General features: G+C 43.8%; 1 protein-coding gene across 1 annotated transcript; it reads left to right on the forward strand.

Annotated features, from left to right (window-relative positions):
• Positions 1-1,105: 1,105 nt before the first annotated feature.
• Positions 1,106-19,795, forward strand: wtip (WT1 interacting protein). Its single transcript, XM_088297310.1, has 8 exons — positions 1,106-2,917; positions 8,659-8,760; positions 15,768-15,835; positions 16,308-16,370; positions 16,895-17,025; positions 17,724-17,775; positions 17,885-17,953; positions 18,337-19,795. Exons 1-8 carry the CDS (start codon positions 1,654-1,656, stop codon positions 18,487-18,489), a joined length of 1,902 nt encoding a protein of 633 aa, XP_088153436.1. The 5' UTR covers positions 1,106-1,653; the 3' UTR covers positions 18,490-19,795.

Raw genomic sequence — 19,795 nt, forward strand, 5'->3', positions numbered from 1 at the left:
ACTGAAGGCGGCGCGATGTTACTACGTTTGTTTTCATTGAAAGGCACGAAGAATGTATGATTTTGTGTTTTTGATTTGCTGTCATTTAAACTAGGTTTTCCAAAAAAGTGGCTTCGTCGGTGTGGTTTTCAGCGCACCATTCGCTACAATTTAACACGCAAAGTAAGCGTTTGACTGCGCCGAAATCGGGGGGAAATTCCCCGCATTTGCATTAGTTAGACCAAAGAAATTTTGCAATCAATGAAGCTACCATAAGGGAATTTCAGTGATCAAAACACGATGAAAAGGGGCGAGGATGAGTGAAGTGGGCTATCGTGTTTCCAGCGAGATCAAATTAAGTGGCAAAATGCAGATAGGTGGTATCCTGTTAGAGAACACGTAATTGTATTCCAATTGACTGATTTGTTTATTTTTTATAACCACTGATAGCCGCGTCAAGAGTAGCAAAAGAATAAAAAAATAAATAAAGTCACTCGCGTTCTGCGTCGGACTCGAGGTGCATTCACTGACCACTTACGCAGTAGGAAAGTTACCAGGGGATGCTGATTCTGGCAGCACCCGCCAGAATAAGTACCCCCCCTCTAATCACAAAAATATTAACCCAACCCATCAAGTGACTTCTTCTGTGTACTTATTGGATCATCTTGAGTAAGTGTGGTAAATTTGAGCAGGATCCCTCTTTCCAAAGCAAAGTTACAAGGGGGATACAGATTCTGGCAGGTGCTGCCACAATAAGTACCCCCCCCCCCAATCACAAAAATATTAACCCCAACCATCAAGTGATTTATTCTGTGTACTTATTGGATCATTTTAAGTAAGTGTGGCAAATTTGAGCAGGATCCCTTCTTGTAGCGAATGGTGCGCTGAAAACCACACCGACGAAGACTACCACTTTTATGGAAAACCTAGTTTAAATGACAGCAAATCAAAAACACAAAATCATACATTCTTCGTGCCTTTCAATGAAAACAAACGTAGTAACATTGCGCCGCCTTCAGTCAATGCGTGCGCGCTCCCGCGACAGGGATACAAATTTCTTCGGGGGTAAGTACTTTGGCACGACACCGGCAGCCCCTCGCTGAGTTGGTCGCGATCATTGTTCCTCCGCAGCATTAACCACATTCCACTGGGGCGCAGTGCATCCCGTCTCCATCCCCCACATTCCTTTGGCGCGAACGAGTCCCCCGAAGCTCCCTCCTCGGAAAACCTCATTTCGGCTTCCGTTTTAACTCTTACAACCCATTTGATGACGTTTTCTTTTCACCCAGCCCACATTTATTCTCGTCGGCACATCTCTAGTCCCCGCTAACTTTGTTGTCCGCGTAGGGAGAAATGTAAGACGGCCAAACTCCAAACAGCGAGGTGAAATTCCTCCGCGCAGCGCGCCATTGACTGTAAGGACCTTTCAACTTAAAAAAAAAAACTCAAGTTGACAAACCGTAGGCGCGGTGCCGCGGCTAGAAGACTTTTTTTCTACAGCCGCAGTAGGAGCGGAGAGGACGGATATGTGGCTCACGACGACGGGGAAAGACACCTTAGCGCCGACGCGGTTGGATTTTTCACTTTGTTTTGTACCTCCCGAATGGACCTCCGCTAGTGGTCCGCGCTAACTTGTTTCCGGACTACAAAAACTACAAAAATAACAACAACAACATGGAGCACTATCAGCACGACGTGGCTCTCAGCGCCGGCCAAATGATGGACGAGCTTTCCTTGTACGATGCTTACCGCCGCCAGGACGCCGCGGGAAGGGATTTGGACTCGAGGGCGACCGCGCTCCGGCAGCAGCATCACACCGTGGAGAACTTCACGTCGGCGAACAAAGTCTACAACGCGGCTCCGGTGCGTCCGGTCCAATGTGGCCGGACTGTCCCTGTGGATTTCTGCACCCCGCAAAGGGAGGCGGGCTACGCCGAGGAGGGCTGCTGCAAGTCCGAGGTGGCGCTGCCCTGCTACACTGGCACCTCCGAGAGGCAACGGCGTTACTCGCTGGAAGTGCACCGGTACAGCACTGGCTCCGCATTCGACGCCCTCCACAAGCCGTTGCCTCTGCCCGGCAACAGGTGCAACAGCGTGTGCATGGACGGCAGACACCACAGCCCTCGTTCCAGCCTGGCGTCCTCTTGCGTTTCCTCGCAGGAGCAGAGCAAACACGCCAGCCCCCGGACGAGCCTGGTTGTGGCGGTCCCCAGCCTGGCGCACAGCGAGGGCTCCAGCGTCCCGAGCCCGAGGTCCAGCTACGCCAGCACGGCCAGCGACACCAGCAAGCACTCCAGCCCCAGGACCAGCCTGAACAGCTGCGACTGCTGCAGCAAGCCCAGCAGCAACCGGACCAGCGGCATCAGCATGGGCTACGACCAGAGGCACGCCAGCCCCAGGTCCAGCACGGCCAGCCAGTACTCCTTCACCACCAGCCCCAGGTCCAGCTACTCGGACTCGCGCTATGGTCCTCACGTCAGGGAAGATTTTGAGGGGGCCGCCCCGCTCATGGCCAGCCCGAGGTCTAGCATCTGCAGCCAGGATGGGAGCGCCAGAGCTCCCGTCTGTGTGCTCAGTCCCCGCTCCAGCATCTCCAGCCACAGTTCAAGGAGCTCCCGCAGCTCCAGGGGATCCATGAGCACCTACCCGGACCCACAGCTTCCCTCGCCCAGGGCCTCAATGCTGGGGGGACACGAAGACTCACTCCTGCAGGAGCTAGGGGAACCCAATGGGATGCAACCGCGCCTACATGTCCAAGAGCACCCCTTGCCCCTTGAAGTGACATCCAAAACACCCACCGTGGGCCCGAGGTTCAAGTTGCCTTACCAGGTGACCCCAAGCCGGGAGAGCGGGCCCAGTCAGGCGGAGAGGCGGTTGGAGGCACTAACCTGGGAGCTGGAGAAGGAGTTGGAGATGCACATGAAGAAAGAGTATTTTGGTAGGTGCTTGCTTGTATGTTGTGTTGCTTGTGTGCTTGGAACTTGACAACATGCACGAGTTGTTGGTCTGACAATGTTGAAGTTTGAGCTTTGGGTACCTAAGTGGCTTTTAGGTACCCCAAACCAAACAATATGGTGAACCAAGTGCAGCGGCAAGGTACTAAGGGTGGTTAGACACACAGCAGTCTGTTAATTGGTGTTATTCATATCTGTTCTAACAAAAATGTGTTGTGTGTTAGGATCACTAAAGATATGTCTTTGATGTGGATAAAACTTGCATCTTGCATCTGATTCATTGAAGACAAAATCATATTAAATATTTATGAAATCATGAACATTACTCACTAAAGACTAGCCTTTGTTGACAGTAAGATGTATGTTTGGTTCAATGCAGACTTAATAGTATCTGATGATGAACGAAAACTCTGCATTTTGTTCATTGGAGAGACGTTCTGTATCGTCATTATTTTTATGAAGTGTACATCAGGTTAAATGGAGACTAAATTGCCTTTGATGTTTGCAAAAGAATACAAGCTTTGTTCAGTGCACAACATACATTAAGTCATTCTAAGAATAAGTCATCTAAATACAAAAACATATATTTGAAGTTGGTTCTTTGAAGGATGTAAAATGTTTTTGTTTAGTTTCGGTCAACTTAAAAAAAATAAAAATAAAAACGCATTTGATTCATCGAAGAGTCAAACTTTCATTACAAAAACGTTGTCTGGATGGAAGATCCTGAGTCGTCTTTGGTGTTCCCAAAGCTTGTATGTTGGCTTCATTGAAGGCCAAAATTGTCTTTGATTTAAAACATGTACATTAGTATATAATCTTTAAATAATATTCCAAAACATTTAGGTTATTTAAAGGCCTCAAACAGTCTATGAGGTTACTAAAAATGTACGTTATGTCGAGGAAATTAAAAAAAAAAAAAAAAAAGCACATTGGCGTCAATGAAGGTGCATTCGGTTCTTCAATATACTAACTTGTTTTCACAGGAAAAAGTAAGATGAATGCAATGGGAACAAGGCCAAAAAAGACATATCTGTTTCCTTAGCGACAGTGGAGGAACCGCTGTGCCTTTTTAAAATTTTCAAAGGGTGTGCATCGTAGAAGTAGTGGTTGTCTTGTTTGTTGTGGTGGTGAAGGAACTGTAAATCAACAGCTGGTGCAATACAGGCCCGCAATTGAAGACCCCCCCCCCCCCGAAGCCCCTGCAAAGTCCTTCATTATCTAGCCTGTGGGGAGTCTGGCACTACCGGAGCCTTGGCACACGAGCAGCGAGGATGGTGCTCCAGACAACACTTTAGGGAGTTAGAGAGGTTTAGTTCTGTCTGATCACCTGCCCTGAGCGGACACTGTATCACAGATAACACAGCTGACTTTTGATTAACTTTGTCAGAGTGGTATTCATTGAACAATAATGTCCACACAACTTGAAGCTGTTCTGTACTTGAGTGCAAAGGTGCAGGAATGCAGTTTATTTTTAACCCCCACCCGGTGTTGAATGCTCAACATCCTGTGCTTACCACACAGACGTCTTGCAAAATGGGCACACAAGGGATTTGGCATCCTGTTTTTTTCAAATTTTATTTGACTTTTTTAGATGTGACACGCCTGGACATCTTTGCTGTCTTGTTAAAGACTAACGAACATGCTTTTCCCTGCGACCTGTGGGTATGCAGCATGCAGCAGGACCAGTTCTGAATAAAAAAAAAAAAGAAAACTTTCGGCACAAGGTTAAAGCAACATAAAAGTGGCCGGTTATAGGAAGTTATTTTGCAAAGAAGTTTAAATATTTTCCACCACTGGAAATCCAGAGAAGATCATTTTTTGATGCCCAGAATGTAATTTTAGATGTTATAGCAGCACTACAGGGTAACGCGGCACACACATAATGTTATAAAAAATACAAAGAAACAGTTGTGGTGGCCCTGTCAAAACCAGTAACGGTACTCATTCATGATGTAATACGATTCATTTTAAGTGCCTTTAAAATTTGCGGAGTGCCATAAAATGTCTTTATGGATTTAAGTGGAGAAAACTCAATGTTTCAGGTAAAAAGCAACAGTATTTTGATTTCATAGTATTTATTTGTAAAATTTATTCTGGAACAGTATCTTGGCTTTCTTTGGGTAGTAGACAGGGTACACCCTGGACCGGTTGCCAGCCAATCACAGGGCACAAAGACTAACAACCATCCGCACGCACACACTCACACCTAGGGACAATTTAGAGCGTTCAATCAACCTTTTTTTTTTGGATTGTGGGAGGAAACCGGAGTACCCGGAGAAAACCCACGGAGTCACGGGGAGATCATGCAAACTCTACACAGGAAGGCCAGAGCCGGAATCAAACCCACCACCTTTACACTGTGAGACCAATATTCTAACCAGTCGTCCACCGTGCCGCCTGACTCTTTAACTTTGACTCTAAGTGTAATCCAACCAGGACTGTTAGTGGTCCATTTATGGATGAAACACCAGTTGCTGATCTGATCTTTGTGCATTCAAAAGTGTAGAAAATGTCAAATTAAGTTCATGTTTCAAAGTTAGAGTGGATTGAAAGTTTATCTGTAAATTTCACCAAATGCTTAGTATCCCTAAATTGCCGTGTATTACATACAATGTAGGCAACTGAATGTTAAGGGATCTTAAAAAGTGGTATGTTAATGGTACATTGTTTGCTTAAACATCCATGTAAAAAAACAGGAAACATTGGCAAACCGTAGCAGTATGCGAGAAAGCAAGGAAGGTGGACTCAATACAAATGGAGGAAGTAATCGGCAAAGCAAAATGAGGACTCGTATGTGTGAATACAAATAGCTTTTATGATCTAATATAAGCAAAGTGCACCTGTGCACCTCTGATAAGGATGTTTCTTTTGTAGGCTCTTTAGAAATGCACAGTGTGGCCTTGTGTTTTCTCTGATTTAATGATGTAGATTTCAATTAATTGGTGGTAAGCAGTCTTACTGCAATAGCTTAACACTACCTGCGATAATGAGCTTTTTCAGCTTGTTAGCAGCTCAGTTTTTATGCTGTTAGGCTAGAGCATGATTATCAATTAATCGTGAAATTAATAATTTGGTTCATTTCTGTGGTGTTCTTGAACGATGCTGTTGATTCAATCTACCTAATTTGTCGCCAATTTGTGGTGGCCCTGCCAGAACCAGGGTTGCCCCTTTTCTCAGCTGTATACTACGTATCTTGTTCAAGCCATTCCTTATAAAAGGACTGTACGTGATACACAAAATATGTGCTGTGCGGTAAAAAAGATCAATAAAGATTGATCAATTTAAGTGGATGAAACTCAAAATTATGAAGAGTAAATAGTAGAAACTGACCTGCGATTGGCTGGCAACCAGTTCAGGTTGTACCCTGCCTGCTGCCCAAACACAGCTGGGATTGACTCCTGTACGCCCGCGACCCTCGCAGTTCAGATAATGGATGGATGGAAATTTCATCATACTTTATTTTTTTAAAACTGTACTGTCCTAATCGGGCTAGTGTACCCAGTCACGTAGTGCCATTGGGCCACTTTTTAATGTCAAATCCTAACATTGGAGTTATGGAATCCTTCTTAAGCAGGGGTGGGCAAACTTTTTGATTGGCGGGCCACAATGGGTTGTAAAATTTGACAGAAGGGCCGGACCATGAGCAGATGGATGGAGTGTTTTGGTAACTTCACCTCATCTGAGAAAAAAAAATGCATTTAATTTTGAATGAAAGTGAACAAAAGCATTACAACAAAATATATGTCTTTGACACACTGCAGTATTTAGAAAATAAAACGTTGACAAGGTTAATTCATTTAACTTTTTTCAAGTTTGGTGGGCCGGATTAAAACGTTTAAGGGGCCGCATGTGGCCCCTGGGCCGTAGTTTGCCCACACCTGTTCTGAAGGGTATTTATGACTCTGAATATGATATATATATATATATATATATATATATATATATATATATATATATATATATATATATATATAAAACTGCAAAAAAAACCAATATATATATATATATATATATATATATATATATATATATAGGTTTTTTTTTTTCAAAACACTGTTAAACAATTCAATATTTATTTTCCACAAAAAAGAGGTCAGTGACCAACAAAAATAAAAATTGTGTTTAAAACATTGTAAAAATCCGTAAATCTGCAGGACCTGAACTGTGACTTTACGGGTGTAATGTTGTAATATCTGTAAAAAAAAATGAAACCAAGTATACACATTTTTTTGCTTTTGAGCACTACATAAAACTATCTAGTCTCTTGGGACTTTATTTATGTTGTTAAATTTATACCCTTACATACAAAGAAGAAATATGTTTACATAAGGGCATCTGACTCACAGTGCATAGGTCGTAGGTTCGAATCCGGGCTCCACCAGCCTTCCTGTGTGTCCCTCCCAAAATCCCAAGACATGTTTGATAGGTTAATTGAAGACTCTAAATCACAGGTGTAAGACTCCAGTACTTGAGGGCCAATATCCTTCCTGTTTTAGATATTCCCCTCCTCCAACACACCTGATTGAAATGATCAGAATCCTTGTCAGGCTCCTGCAGAGCTTGCTGATGAGCTGATCATTTGAATCAGGCGCGTTGGTGGAGGCAAATATCTCAAATGTACAGTATAGCGGCCTTCAAGGACCGGAGTTTAAGACCTATGCTTGAATTGTCCGTAGGCGTGAATGTTTGTGGAAATTGTTGTCTGTCAATTTGTGCAAGCGGCTGATGACCTGTTCAGGGTGTACCCAGCGTCTCGTCCAAAGACAGCTGGGATAAACTCCAGCACACCCACGAGCCAAGTGAGGATAAGCAGTTGAGAGAATGAATTAATTATTATTTACATATAAATGCAAAGCAGAGATTGTGGGTTTGATTCATGCTCTGGCCTTCCTGTGTGGAGTTTGCATGTTCTCCTCGTGCCTGTGTGGGTTTCCTCCGGGTACTCCGGTTTCCTCACACATTCCCAAACCATGCATGGCAGGTTGCTTGGACACTCTAAATTGCCCCTAGGTATCAGTGTGAGCGCAGATGGTTGTTTGACTGGCATCCAGTTCAGGTTGTCCCCCGCCTACTGCCTGAAGATAGCTGGGATAGGCTACAGCACCCTCCGCCTGCCTAGTGAGGAGAAGCGGTACAGATAAAGGATGGATATAAATGCAAAGTTTGAATTGTAAGAAGCAGAGAGGCAAATAAATCCAATTCTTTCTGCCTTGTATAACAAAACAGGAAGTCCGGAAATATTTACATCACTCCTCTGTATTAAATATAAAATGTAAAAAAAATCAACCAAACATGCCAGTAAGCATGCAACAAGAGTGCCACTTCTTGCTTTCCTCGTTAGCTTCAAGTCACTCTTTGCATCTTTGCTGTCTAGCAGTATTTCTGAGATGATTTGCGTTTTGTCTTATTTTTGCCTGCATGAGGAGGAAGGGCGGCGGGCGGTCGCGCTCACGTCTTGTCGGTATCGTGACCCCGGACTGACCTCAACCAGGCTTTGACCCCGCACTCCCTGAGGAATGTGACCTCAGGCGAAGTTGTCTTGTGGTGCTACTGCTCCCTCCAAATCCTTTTTTAAATTTGTATTTCTTTTTTTATCACAAGGTCAATGTGCTCGGTTGTTATTGGTGGTCTTGACCTTTGCTGACCTGTCTGTATGAAATACACCAAGGTGATGCAGAAACTAGGTCTGGTAAATCAACTTAACATCTGTGTTCGTTTGCAACAGGAATCTGCATTAAATGCGGCAAAGGCGTTTATGGAGCCAGCCAAGCCTGCCAGGCCATGGGGAATCTTTATCACACCAACTGCTTCACCTGCTGCTCATGTGGTGAGTGGGAAAAATATTGGACAATAATACTAATAAAGTACACCACAAAGTATAAAATTGACCTGCAACGATTGCGAGTCTGTGGACCAAACACATCCACATCCGCGGTTGCCATAGTGACCGATGGATCATGCTTCATTGCACTCGTCCTAATACATATTTCAAATGCCAGTGTGTGAAAGTGCCTCATGTTCATGCTTATGCACAGGAAATAATCTTTGCTTAGGATACATCGTAGAACCTTTGAATATCATTTAGTGTTCGTATACGTATATATTCTGTTTTTTTAATTTATTTTTTTCTTATTTAATATGTCTCGATTCGTATTTACTTTCTTTTTTTTTTCCTTTCACACCATTATTAGTTCTGTGTGAAGGTTGAGAAAACCTTTATGATTCTGTGCCAAATTTTCTTTCATAAAACGGCCAGATGAATTAACATAATCATTTAAATAAGTGACTAAAAAGAAATACAAAAATGAAGTCGCTCCAGGGGATAAGTCATCGTAAGTAAGTAAAAGTTCATAAAAGTTAAAAACACACTGTTATATAAATATTACTTTGGTGCTATTTTGGGACGTCTTGGTGCCAGGGAGTGGAGTCAAGCCATAGCCTTGTCTAATCAAAGTGCTTTGCAGCCTTCTTGTGCCATCTATGAACGATAAAGACGATATCAGTTCAAACGATTTGGGGTTGCTGTCAATTACGCTGGGATTTTCACTATTCGCAGCAGGGTTTGCTCTTTATCCCCTACGAACAGCGGGGGTTCACTGTACGGTAATAAGCAGCCAGGACAGACGTGTGTACCAAAAAAAAAATAAAAATCAGAATCCACTTTCTCATTGAGCCTGGTAAGAAGTATTAATGTCTGCAAGCAGCTTGTTGTTCAGCTTCAAAACAACTTGGAAAATGCCAACTCACTTTCTCTAAAAATTCCTTATTGTTACCCCCCGGCTGGCTGCTTTGGAATTTCCTCCGGTTTCTGAAATTCCGCGGACATTATTTGTCTTGAAGGCTGTAATTAAATCTCCAATTCAGTTGAAGTACAGTTTGTAGTTGTGTGCGTGTGCGTGCGCATGTGCGTGTGTTATAGAGGTTCCTGTCACCCGACTCCACCACCGCCACCCCACCTTTCCCGTTTCCCGGGGAAACAAGGGGAAGATGTCGGGACAAAGCCTTTGAGCCAGGTTGCGGCCATTCATACGTACACTCCACACGGATACTGATCCGCCCAGGGAAGCACGGCCCTCTAAATTTACACGAAACCGAAGCCGCATACTTTCCTGTTCATTGTGTGAGGAACAGTGTCCGGTTGCTGGGATTGTGGGATTTTTGGAGCGCGTAGCATCCGACGTGAGAATTATTGTTGCATCTAATCGGGGAAATCACGTCTTCCATTAGCGAATGGTGGTTGTTTGAAGCTTGGCTGGCCGTCCCTTCCCTCCACAGATGGTTTATGGTTCATGTAAACGGTTCTGATGTATCATTTGACCTCAAGTTGAATGGGAATGTTTTCTTTTAAGCAGCAGTCTTGTCATAACACCCTTCAGCGATAAATCGGGAGCTGCGTCCGTGTGACTGTATTCGTTTTTTTGGCTTTCTTTTTATTTTTGTTGTTGCCCAGACAGCTTGGGCTTTGTTTAACCATGCATAATTGAGCCCTCCTCTTGGCTCACTCCCATGGTTGCACCCTTTTTTTCACGAAATGGCCAAGAATGCAAAAAAAAAAAAAAACCCACAAACTTCCCTCCTCCACTGGAGCCAACCTTTCTCGGAGGACCTCAATCGGACGTTCAGGGAGCGTACCAAGGTCTGGCATGTGCCCTTAAACGCCAAAAAAAAAAAAAAATTGTCCCATGCCAAATGGATAAGATGTTGCAGGGCCGAGTAAGACACAGGTAGATTATGTGCGTTTTCTTCGCAACAGACCACCTCATTAGTTTTCTGAGTGCATGTCATGTAGTATTCTTTTTTTGCTTGTGAATATGTGCACTCAGACACAAACTTTTAAAAGCTCGCTGTTCACATGGACGCCCTCAGAGAGAGAGAGAGAGAGAGAGAGAGAGAGAGAGAGAGAGAGAGAGAGAGAGAGAGAGAGAGAGAGAGAGAGAGAGACCAATTTAAGAAAACAACAGTTAAATTCATGGACTAACTATTCCTCGTAACAGGAATACAACTTTGGGGGAGGATGCTGGAACGCATAAATGGAATTTCAATTCATGTTAATGGGGAAAATGTATTTGCTCTTCAAGTAATTTAAGTGATAACCTGGTCAGAACAAATTAAACTCGTAAGTCAAGGTGCCACTATTTCTGTAAAATCCCTGAAAAACATCTTTCAAACCAAAATGTGCACCGGGCGCTAATATTTTTGAACACCACTATGGAATGTGTGGTCAGCAACAAGTGAAGCAACCAAATGTTTGTTCAAGGTCAAGGTCTTCGTCTGACCAAGTAAGTGTTAAACTTCCCCCCACACATGCTATGATTATGATTTTCCACGGGACTTCTCTGCATGGCCTGGCTGAGCAGACTGTCAGTCACTCATACGATGACTCATTCCTAATTATCATCATCAAAGCGGCCTCTGAAAAGGAGAAGAAAGCCCAACAGTCGTACCTGCCAAGACGGCAGCAAAACAGGAAACTGGGAAAGACGGAAACATTTTGTTCTTTGTGCTTTTGTTCCGCGCTGTACTCATGCATATTACAGTTTTAGAAATTGAGATAACCTTAACAAATACAGATAACGCATGATCTATTCCAATCTGCTGTTTGCATGCGCTTCTCCATTTAATCAAAACAAACATTTGACAGAATTATGTCTTGCTCACATCTATGTATACGTCATGTGATTTCTCATGAATTTTCCGCGGAAGCTAGTTCAATATTTCTTGTTTTCCTACCGCCTACTTTTAGTTCTTTGAGAGTTTGCACTGAAAGCAAGCCGTCTGTCTCTGATGGGTTCTCTGTGCTCCGTTTGGAAGCTGCCATATTTTCAAGCGGCTATCGAGGCAAAGCGAGAACGCAGCCTGCCTACATTCCAATTCACAGTTGACATAACAAAAAAATGACATTTGATTGCTTTGACAAAGGGATTATCGTGCCCCTTGTGTGAAGTGAAGTAGAATGAAATGCCATTCCGTTTTGGCCTGTTTATTCTAAATCAGGTGTTTACATGGGGTTTATATTTGCTTTGGGCATCTAACCTAATGCTAATCGGAACGTGAGGCTCCATGTAAACCAGGCTGAGTTTTTCTAGCAGTGCCTGCCAGGAAATAGTGCTTGAAGCGTCCAAAGCCTCCGGCAATCAGGAGGGTTGAAATAAAACTGTGCACGTCACGGCATGTTGAGGCTGAGCCGATTGTCTGGATGCGCCGCTCTCGTCTTGCCCCCCCCTTCCCAAATTAATCAGTTTCAAGTCGATTATCCCTTGATTGGAGCGTTGGATAAGACGTATCTGGAATGTTGTTTGGTTTTAACATTTCCCCTGAAGGGTGTGGTGACAGTTAGCGAACTCTGGGTGGGTTCTTTGAGGGTATCACTCAGGCTGGAAAGTACAGTCTGCCAAGGAAGTTACTTTAGAATATAAAGTGACAAGTTCACATCAAAATGGCTGAAACATGCCATCATATAAATGATCTAATTAACAATTAAACTAAATTGGACTTTTGTTATTTGTTTTGTGTCTTTTTAAGAAATTATGTGAGTCATTTTGTACATTTGCTCAAATTCTATTGTAAGAACAGATATGCTGGCTAGTGGCTAATAGCTAATAAGAAGAGCTAATAGTATCGCTACTGCCTGTACTTTCTTGGTGCGAGTCCGTTCCTACGGCTGCGAATTAACCCAAATGTGCAGGCAAGTTAAAATAGAAATATTTTGTATTCTATCACTAACCTATGCGAGGGGAGTAGTTAGGTCATGATAACTGTAAATATACGTATGAAAAACGCACCTTGGCCATAAATATGAAACTATCAAGTGGAAAAACATGTAACGGGTAAAGTGGTAACTGGATGCCTTCTTGCGCTATGTGACCACATTTTCTTACGCCACTGCTCAAACTTGTTCACTGTCATATGCCGTTTGTAACCACAAAACTCCTGCGTCAGGTTCGTAGTAAACTGAAGACAACCTGGAAATGTATCAACGGTCTCGATTAACGCTACGTGATGAAAACGTCGGAACCCTTTGAACTGTCCATCAAATGTGTACCTGAATTGCCATTACTTTGTTTTAATAACTGCAATTCCTTTTGTAGAATAAAGTTTTAAGTAGCTGTTTGTCAATTAAGAGTACAAAGAAGTATTCACTCTCAGTACTCACCAAGTACCTTTAATACGTTTGATCTGTAAAATTTCATTTAGCACAATGCCCAAAAATTACGATAAATACCTTTTGTTCTTTTGTAGATGACGATTCGCTGATCTGATCTCTTACTCGGTCATATTTTTTTATCTGTTTTTTTTTATTGCCGTAAGTATCAGTGACTGGTATGGGCAGCCTCCATGAGTACTCGATACCTTAAAATAAAGCTTGCATGGGCTCGATGCCGATACCTGCTGTCAGTACTCTCCCACCCCTGCTGATTTCATCGTCTTTTAAAGCTGCAGGCACTAATGAACGGGCCTTCACCCCCCCATTGCGAAACCTTGAAACGGTCGTCAAACTTTGATGCCATGCTCAGCCCAGCCCACATTCGATGATGGAGGCAAAAATGCTCCCTAGGCCTCACTTTGTACACCCTTGCCTTCGTGGTTCCACTTTATTTTATACTTGGGTTGCCCAAAGACTGCCAGATTGCAGAAAATGCAGCTGGTGCTTTGCGCCTCTGCCCGGTTTGTCTGCTGACAAAAGGCCGGAGGAGAGCGAGGGGGCATGGAGGGATACCCCCCGTGCCCCCCACGCCCCACCCCACCTTCCCCCATCCTCGTTCGGGGGCGGGTTTGAATGGGACCAGCTAGTGACCTCAGGCAGAAGGAATGTCCCCGTTTGCTCAGTCGGCCCGCGTCAACGCCGGGGCCCTTTTGTGTCCACCTCCCAGACTCCCAGAAACCTTGCAACACCCACCCCCCCTCCCCCCTTTCTCTATAATCTCACTCTTCCTGCAAGGTTAGGCCCTTTGAGGACGCGAGGGTGGCTTCCTCCCTCTGCGCTGGCTAGAAATGCTAATTGCTCCTCAGTCTGCCTCGTCTTAAAAGTCTCACCTATTGTGTGCGCAGCATTCCTGGGCTCCTCGGCCCATTTGTGTGGGTGTTAACGTATGACCGTCTCCCGGCGTCGTGGTGACGTTTGAAATATAGCGATTGCATAAATTTCACTGTTAAACGGGAGGAGCTTTTTAGCCATTAAACCAACGGTGGCCCGGGACAACAATTAAATCCCGACTAACGCTGCAGATTTACGATGCTCGACATTGCCTCCCCCCGCCAGGCTCGAGTGAAGTCATCGCGCGGCCGCAGAGACGTGGCACAGCGTTAAATGAATTTGAAAAGGGGGCGGGGGGGCACGGCCTGAAAGATGAAGGAGGGGCGGGGTGGGCACAAGCGGCCTGTTGCACATTTTCCCCTATAGATCGGGCTCATGAATTAAGACTCGGCCGTGGGAATTTAGCTCAACCTCAGAATTCAACATGAAATTGTTCAATAATTTTGCCCTATTTAGGACCAATAATAAAAGAATAACGTTTTACCAAGTGGCTGCGCTACGTCAGGGGTGCCCAAACTTTTTTTTTTTTTTTTTTGCCCAAGATCTATGTTTCAAGCAGCCCAGCATCCGAGATGGACCAGTTTAGTATCACCATCGCAAACCCACACACTTTTTCCAACCTGCAGAAACGAACTCACAAGCCTCTTTCTTGTCATACAATCACATGACATTACATCGCTCCCCCCCCACATATGTGTGCACAGAGCTGGGCACTTGACCCTTTTTTTCCGAACAGTCCCCTGCCCTCCAACCGCAATCTAGGTACCCTTCCGCTAAACGCTTGGCGGTCCACTACCGCAAAATGCGGCCAACAAAAAAGCATTTAAAGCACAAATGTTCATTCGGTTAATGGATTTTAGGGGTCACACAAAATCTCGAAAAGGACTTCAAAGCCTTCCAACATCCTTCTTGTGTCAACGATGGACTTCCTCTCTCCATTCGGCTATAATCGGCATGTTTGTGAGCGGCTCGCACAATGCACGGAAGAGGAGGAGGATAGGGTGTGTTTTTGGGTAAGGTGGGGGGGGGGCAGTGGGGGATGTAGAGCAGTCTGCTGTATTGATTGTGAATGGAATCCTATTGAGATCGGTGGTCAGAGTAATTAAATTGAGGCACAATGTGGCCTGCTTTGGGCCAGACCATCTGCTGGGCGTCCGACATGCTTCTTTCGATTTAAGGTCACTGATTAAAATAAACCCACACATATTTATGTGAGAAAATATGTGACAAAAAAGTTATGCCTGTGAAGAAACTTAGTAAAATGTGTTCAAATCAAAGGTGGAGAAAGATAGGCAGTTGCGATAGCCAATCACATCACGAGTTGGTGACTGTAAGGCCTTCTTGCAGGCTTTACGTTGAAGGTGCGAACGTATTCTGTGATTCGATAATCACTTGTGAGAGGGCCGCGGAATCAACAAATCCACACCAGACATTCTTACCCGGCGACCGTTACAATATCTAAAATATATTTGTGTTTTTTTTTTTTAACCCACAATGGCCGAAGGAGGCTAAAGTATGGATTTGATTGCAAATATACTTGCAAGGCCATCTTCAAGACGGAGCTGAGGTGGTCTAACACCGAGTAGTGCGTAAGTGTGTGTATGTATTAATTCAAATCAGACTAATTAAGACTTCACTGAAGGCCTCTCACTGTTTTCAATACTCATCTTTTAGCCTCTAAATGTCAACGAAAAAGCAAAACATGCGCATACCCGGAGTTAATCCTTTGCTGCTCACTAAATTGAGGTCTCATGCTCATGTTGTTCATGCGTTGTATTTCTTTTTCTTTTTTGTTTTAGGGAGAAGGTTGCGAGGGAAAGCCTTCTATAATGTCAACGGGAAGGTCTACTGCGAGGAAGACTTTTTAGTAAGTAGTTTTTAATTTTATAATTTTGAAAAAGAAATTCGAAAACATTCTTTATCCCCCACCCTCCAAGACACTGAAAACCAGACATGGACACTGCAATTAGAGTTTGGGAACACCCATCCAATTCACACTGATTTTCCTCAAATTACCCTCCCTTGGGGAGGTTAATTAGCTCGCCCCTTGTGAAGGTTGATGACAGATGGTCAATCCAGAGTGTGGAGATGCACACATCCTCAATTACATGTTTTACGAAGCCTGCGAAGGTTCCTGCAGATTTTGGACCTGGCCCACTCTGTGACAAAAAAAATAAATAAAATTATAAGCGTCCCAATTCCCCCCTCCCCCAAAAATAAAATATTAATAAATAAAATAAAATGAATACATTAAGTAATAATTTATAATGATTAATTATATAATTATAATTATTAATAAATTAATTAAAAAATGAAATTGCCTGTGATCTTTTCCATAGTACTCTGGTTTCCAGCAGACGGCCGAGAAATGCTTTGTGTGTGGCCACCTCATCATGGAGATGGTAAGCTAACGATCGTTAGCATAGATGCTAATACAGTGGAATAGGAGACCGTTTACAGTTTGCTGATGAACAGTGATAACATGTTAAACTGGTCTAACGGTCCCGTTAAAGGAGAAGTCAACCCCCATTTTTTTTTTTTTTTTTTTTTTTTTTTTACAAGAATTTGATCTATGCAGGCCCACTTGTCCAAACACGGCATTCTGATTAATATTTCATTTGTGAAATATAAGTTATGCAGTAAAATCCACCTGTTTTTGGCCATGTCAGGGGGCGGCCATTTTGCCACTTGTTGTCAACTGAAAATGACATCACAGTTGCTCAGGGCTCAGCTAACGACGAATCATGGCTCAGCTTCAGAAAACAGAGGAGCCGCGATTGGTCATTAGCTAAGCCCTGAACAGCTACGATGTCATTTTCAGTCGACAGAAGTGACAAAATGGCCGTCCCCTTATCCCCACTTGATTCCATGGCTTCAGTCCAAAACGGTTACCCACTTCTTATGTGCTTCCTCTGTGGTGTTGAAGATCCTCCAGGCGCTCGGAAAGTCTTACCATCCAGGCTGCTTTCGATGTGTCGTGTGTAAAGAAGGTTTGGACGGGGTGCCCTTCACTGTAGACGTGGAGAACAATATCTACTGTGTCAAAGACTACCACACGTAAGAAAACCTCTCTGCTCTCTACGGACGTGACAGGAAAAAACTGGCAATTATTTATTTTTATTTTTTTTGTCTATCCTTTTGGTTTGGATTGACTGCGGCACTGCAGTCTTCATTTGACTGAGGCATTGGAGTCATATTTATTCAGTATTTGCAGCGAAATACTTTTGCAAAAGATTTTATTGATAATAAGAATAATGTGAGAGGGTTATAATAGTTTGGGATTGTTCATTATAGTTAGTTTTTATTTCATTTTCAGTTATTTTTTACAGTAGGTTTGTTAGTTTTTATTTTGTTTAAATTTGTTTGAGTATTAGTTTTTTTTAAATGTATGGAGTATTGGACGAGTGCAAGGTTAAAAAAAAAAAGTCAGTAAGTATTGTGTCATAAAGTAAAGTCAACGACAATTCTCAAACGGCTGTTTGACCTTCCTTCCTCTGTACGGATGGACAACAATACCAAAATTTATGCTTTAAAACAAACAAACAAACCGTATCACCATATTAATTGACAAAGATGAAAAGGAAATGTATGCTTAAATTACAGTTATTTTTCATAAACGTAATATGTCTTTTCAATCAGTTTTCATTTTTTCAAAGAATTTTTATTTTTATTTTATCTTACGTTGACTTATTTCATTAGTTTTTGTTAACTTTAATAACCTCACAATGTTGCTATGTGGTCTTTTTCCAATGCAGGGTTTTTGCTCCCAAGTGTTCTTCCTGCAACCAGCCCATTCTCCCAGCCCAGGTAACCACAACGCCTTTTGCATGTACAATCGACTGAATTGCTAACATATTGGAAATATATTACAACATTGTGGCCACTTGAACATCTAACACTGGGTTTTCCCCATCAGGGCTCCGAGGAGACCATTCGGGTGGTCTCGATGGACAAGGACTACCATGTGGAATGTTACCACTGTGAGGTAAGATCACACACGCACACAAGTACACACAAACGCACACACACTCACACGTTTCCTTGCTGATGGGAAAAGGGTGTCTTCTATTTGAGCGCGATATTTTTCTTAATTGAACCATGGTGACTAATTGTGGCAATTAGAAGGAAGGTCTAATTTTCAGGAATAAAGTGTAAAGAAAGAAAATATTTCCCCTGAGGCCAGTTTCACTTGGCAACATTTGGTTGGTATCTACATGAGAAGACCCACAAAAAAGACAAAGGAAGCCTACTTATTAGTTTTCATCTGCCATTATAGACTCTTTTGACAGGTTCTAAAGATTCTTTGTGCGCAACACCTACAGTGGTGTTTGTATTGATCCATAACTTGCTGGTTGTTGTTTCCACCAGGACTGTGGCCTCCAGCTAAACGATGAAGAGGGTCACCGCTGTTACCCTCTGGATGGCCACCTGCTCTGCCATAGCTGTCACATCCGCCGACTGCAGTCCCAGGTTCCAGGGCACCCGCCCCCTAACTACCCGCTCCATGTCACCGAGCTGTGAACGGAAGGGGAAAAAAAGGGGCCGTTGCCAACCCCCCACCTGCTCCCCGCGTGGCCCAATATGCCAACCTGCCCCACCCTCGCATGATGCACAGTTGGGGTGAAATGTCCTTGTGTAGTGCTCGGGTCGTGGATTCACCACCGCTGGCTGGGCCAGTCAGTCCCAGTGTGGCCGTGTCGTGCCTCTCTCGCAGGGACCTGATTTGAGCTGTGAAGGGTAAAGTGGGAGGCCAACCCACCTGTAACCCCGAGGTGGCCGAAGACGCCAATATACTCTTCCCCTCTCAGCATCCATCTGTGTATTTTCCTCTATTTCTGCCCACTCTGAACCACCCTTACACTTAGAACACCTCCTGGCTGGACCGGTAAGATTCTCTCGGCTACTCTCGTCATACTACAAGATAGGGAGACGCCAACCTTTCTCACCTGCCGGGTGAAGCTTCTTTGGGGCTCACTGTGCTGTTCCTACCCACCAATCGGACTACACTCCCCCTCTATGAAAACACAATGGTGCCCTCCATATCTTCATTCCTACGAATAAATAACTGCCGCACAGAGGGGCTACCGCCGGTCGGAGAGGAAAAACCCAGTGCCTTTAGAGCGGCTAACTCGCGTCGCCGCTAACACTGAGATGAGCGAACGCCCGCCAACCCAACCTCGCCCCTGTGGCACCCGTTTCCGTTAACACTGACATTCCGCATCGACATCTTTAGACAAGACCTCCAGAGATTCACTGTTATGTTTTAATGATGAAAATACATGATAGCCACACATAAATTGCCTTTTACATACACGCACACACACATAATTTATATTGTGTCATTTCAGCGCGATTGATACTTAAAGATCGGGAAGTGGTTTGTTGACAACTTTGAATGCCCGGAGCCGCGGGTCCCGGCCGAGTCTTTCCAATGGAGTTGTTTCCGCCGCTTCCGTTAGGTGGCGCAAACGAGCTTCAAGTTGTCTTTTTTTTTTTTTATTGGCACTTTTCCGAAAATCCAACTTGCTTTTTTTTTGACAGAGGTTGTGCACAGGTGGCAGGACCACCTTTTGTGCTCCTCTGGCTGTGTTTGCGGCGCAGCGGAGCAGCGCCCTAAAAAGCACACCAATGACCCTTTGTCACCAAGACCTCCGCCAAGGCTTAAGATACAATCGAAACATAAAATAAAATTTTAACAGAATTTCGAATTTGGTTTACATTACAGCCAAATCTGGTTCCAATCCTGACTAAAATTGGTATGACATCACAGCATCTGTCAAGGCAAATCAAATTTGACATAAATATAACCACTGTGTTGGAAAGCCAA

The sequence above is a fragment of the Idiotropiscis lumnitzeri genome, chromosome 5 (assembly GCF_059441095.1).
Source record: "Idiotropiscis lumnitzeri isolate Australia: NSW breed Sydney's pygmy pipehorse chromosome 5, RoL_Ilum_1.0, whole genome shotgun sequence".
Lineage (NCBI taxonomy): Eukaryota > Metazoa > Chordata > Actinopteri > Syngnathiformes > Syngnathidae > Idiotropiscis > Idiotropiscis lumnitzeri.

What these genes read in the sequence shown, in the direction of transcription:
- wtip (XM_088297310.1), top strand. Translation starts at nt 1,654, where the DNA reads ATGGAGCACTATCAGCACGACGTGGCTCTCAGCGCCGGCCAAATGATG. An exon ending in AGCCCATTCTCCCAGCCCAG is followed by an intron (nt 17,776 to 17,884) that starts GTAACCACAACG and finishes TTTCCCCATCAG; the next exon opens with GGCTCCGAGGAGACCATTCG. An exon ending in TGGAATGTTACCACTGTGAG is followed by an intron (nt 17,954 to 18,336) that starts GTAAGATCACAC and finishes TGTTTCCACCAG; the next exon opens with GACTGTGGCCTCCAGCTAAA.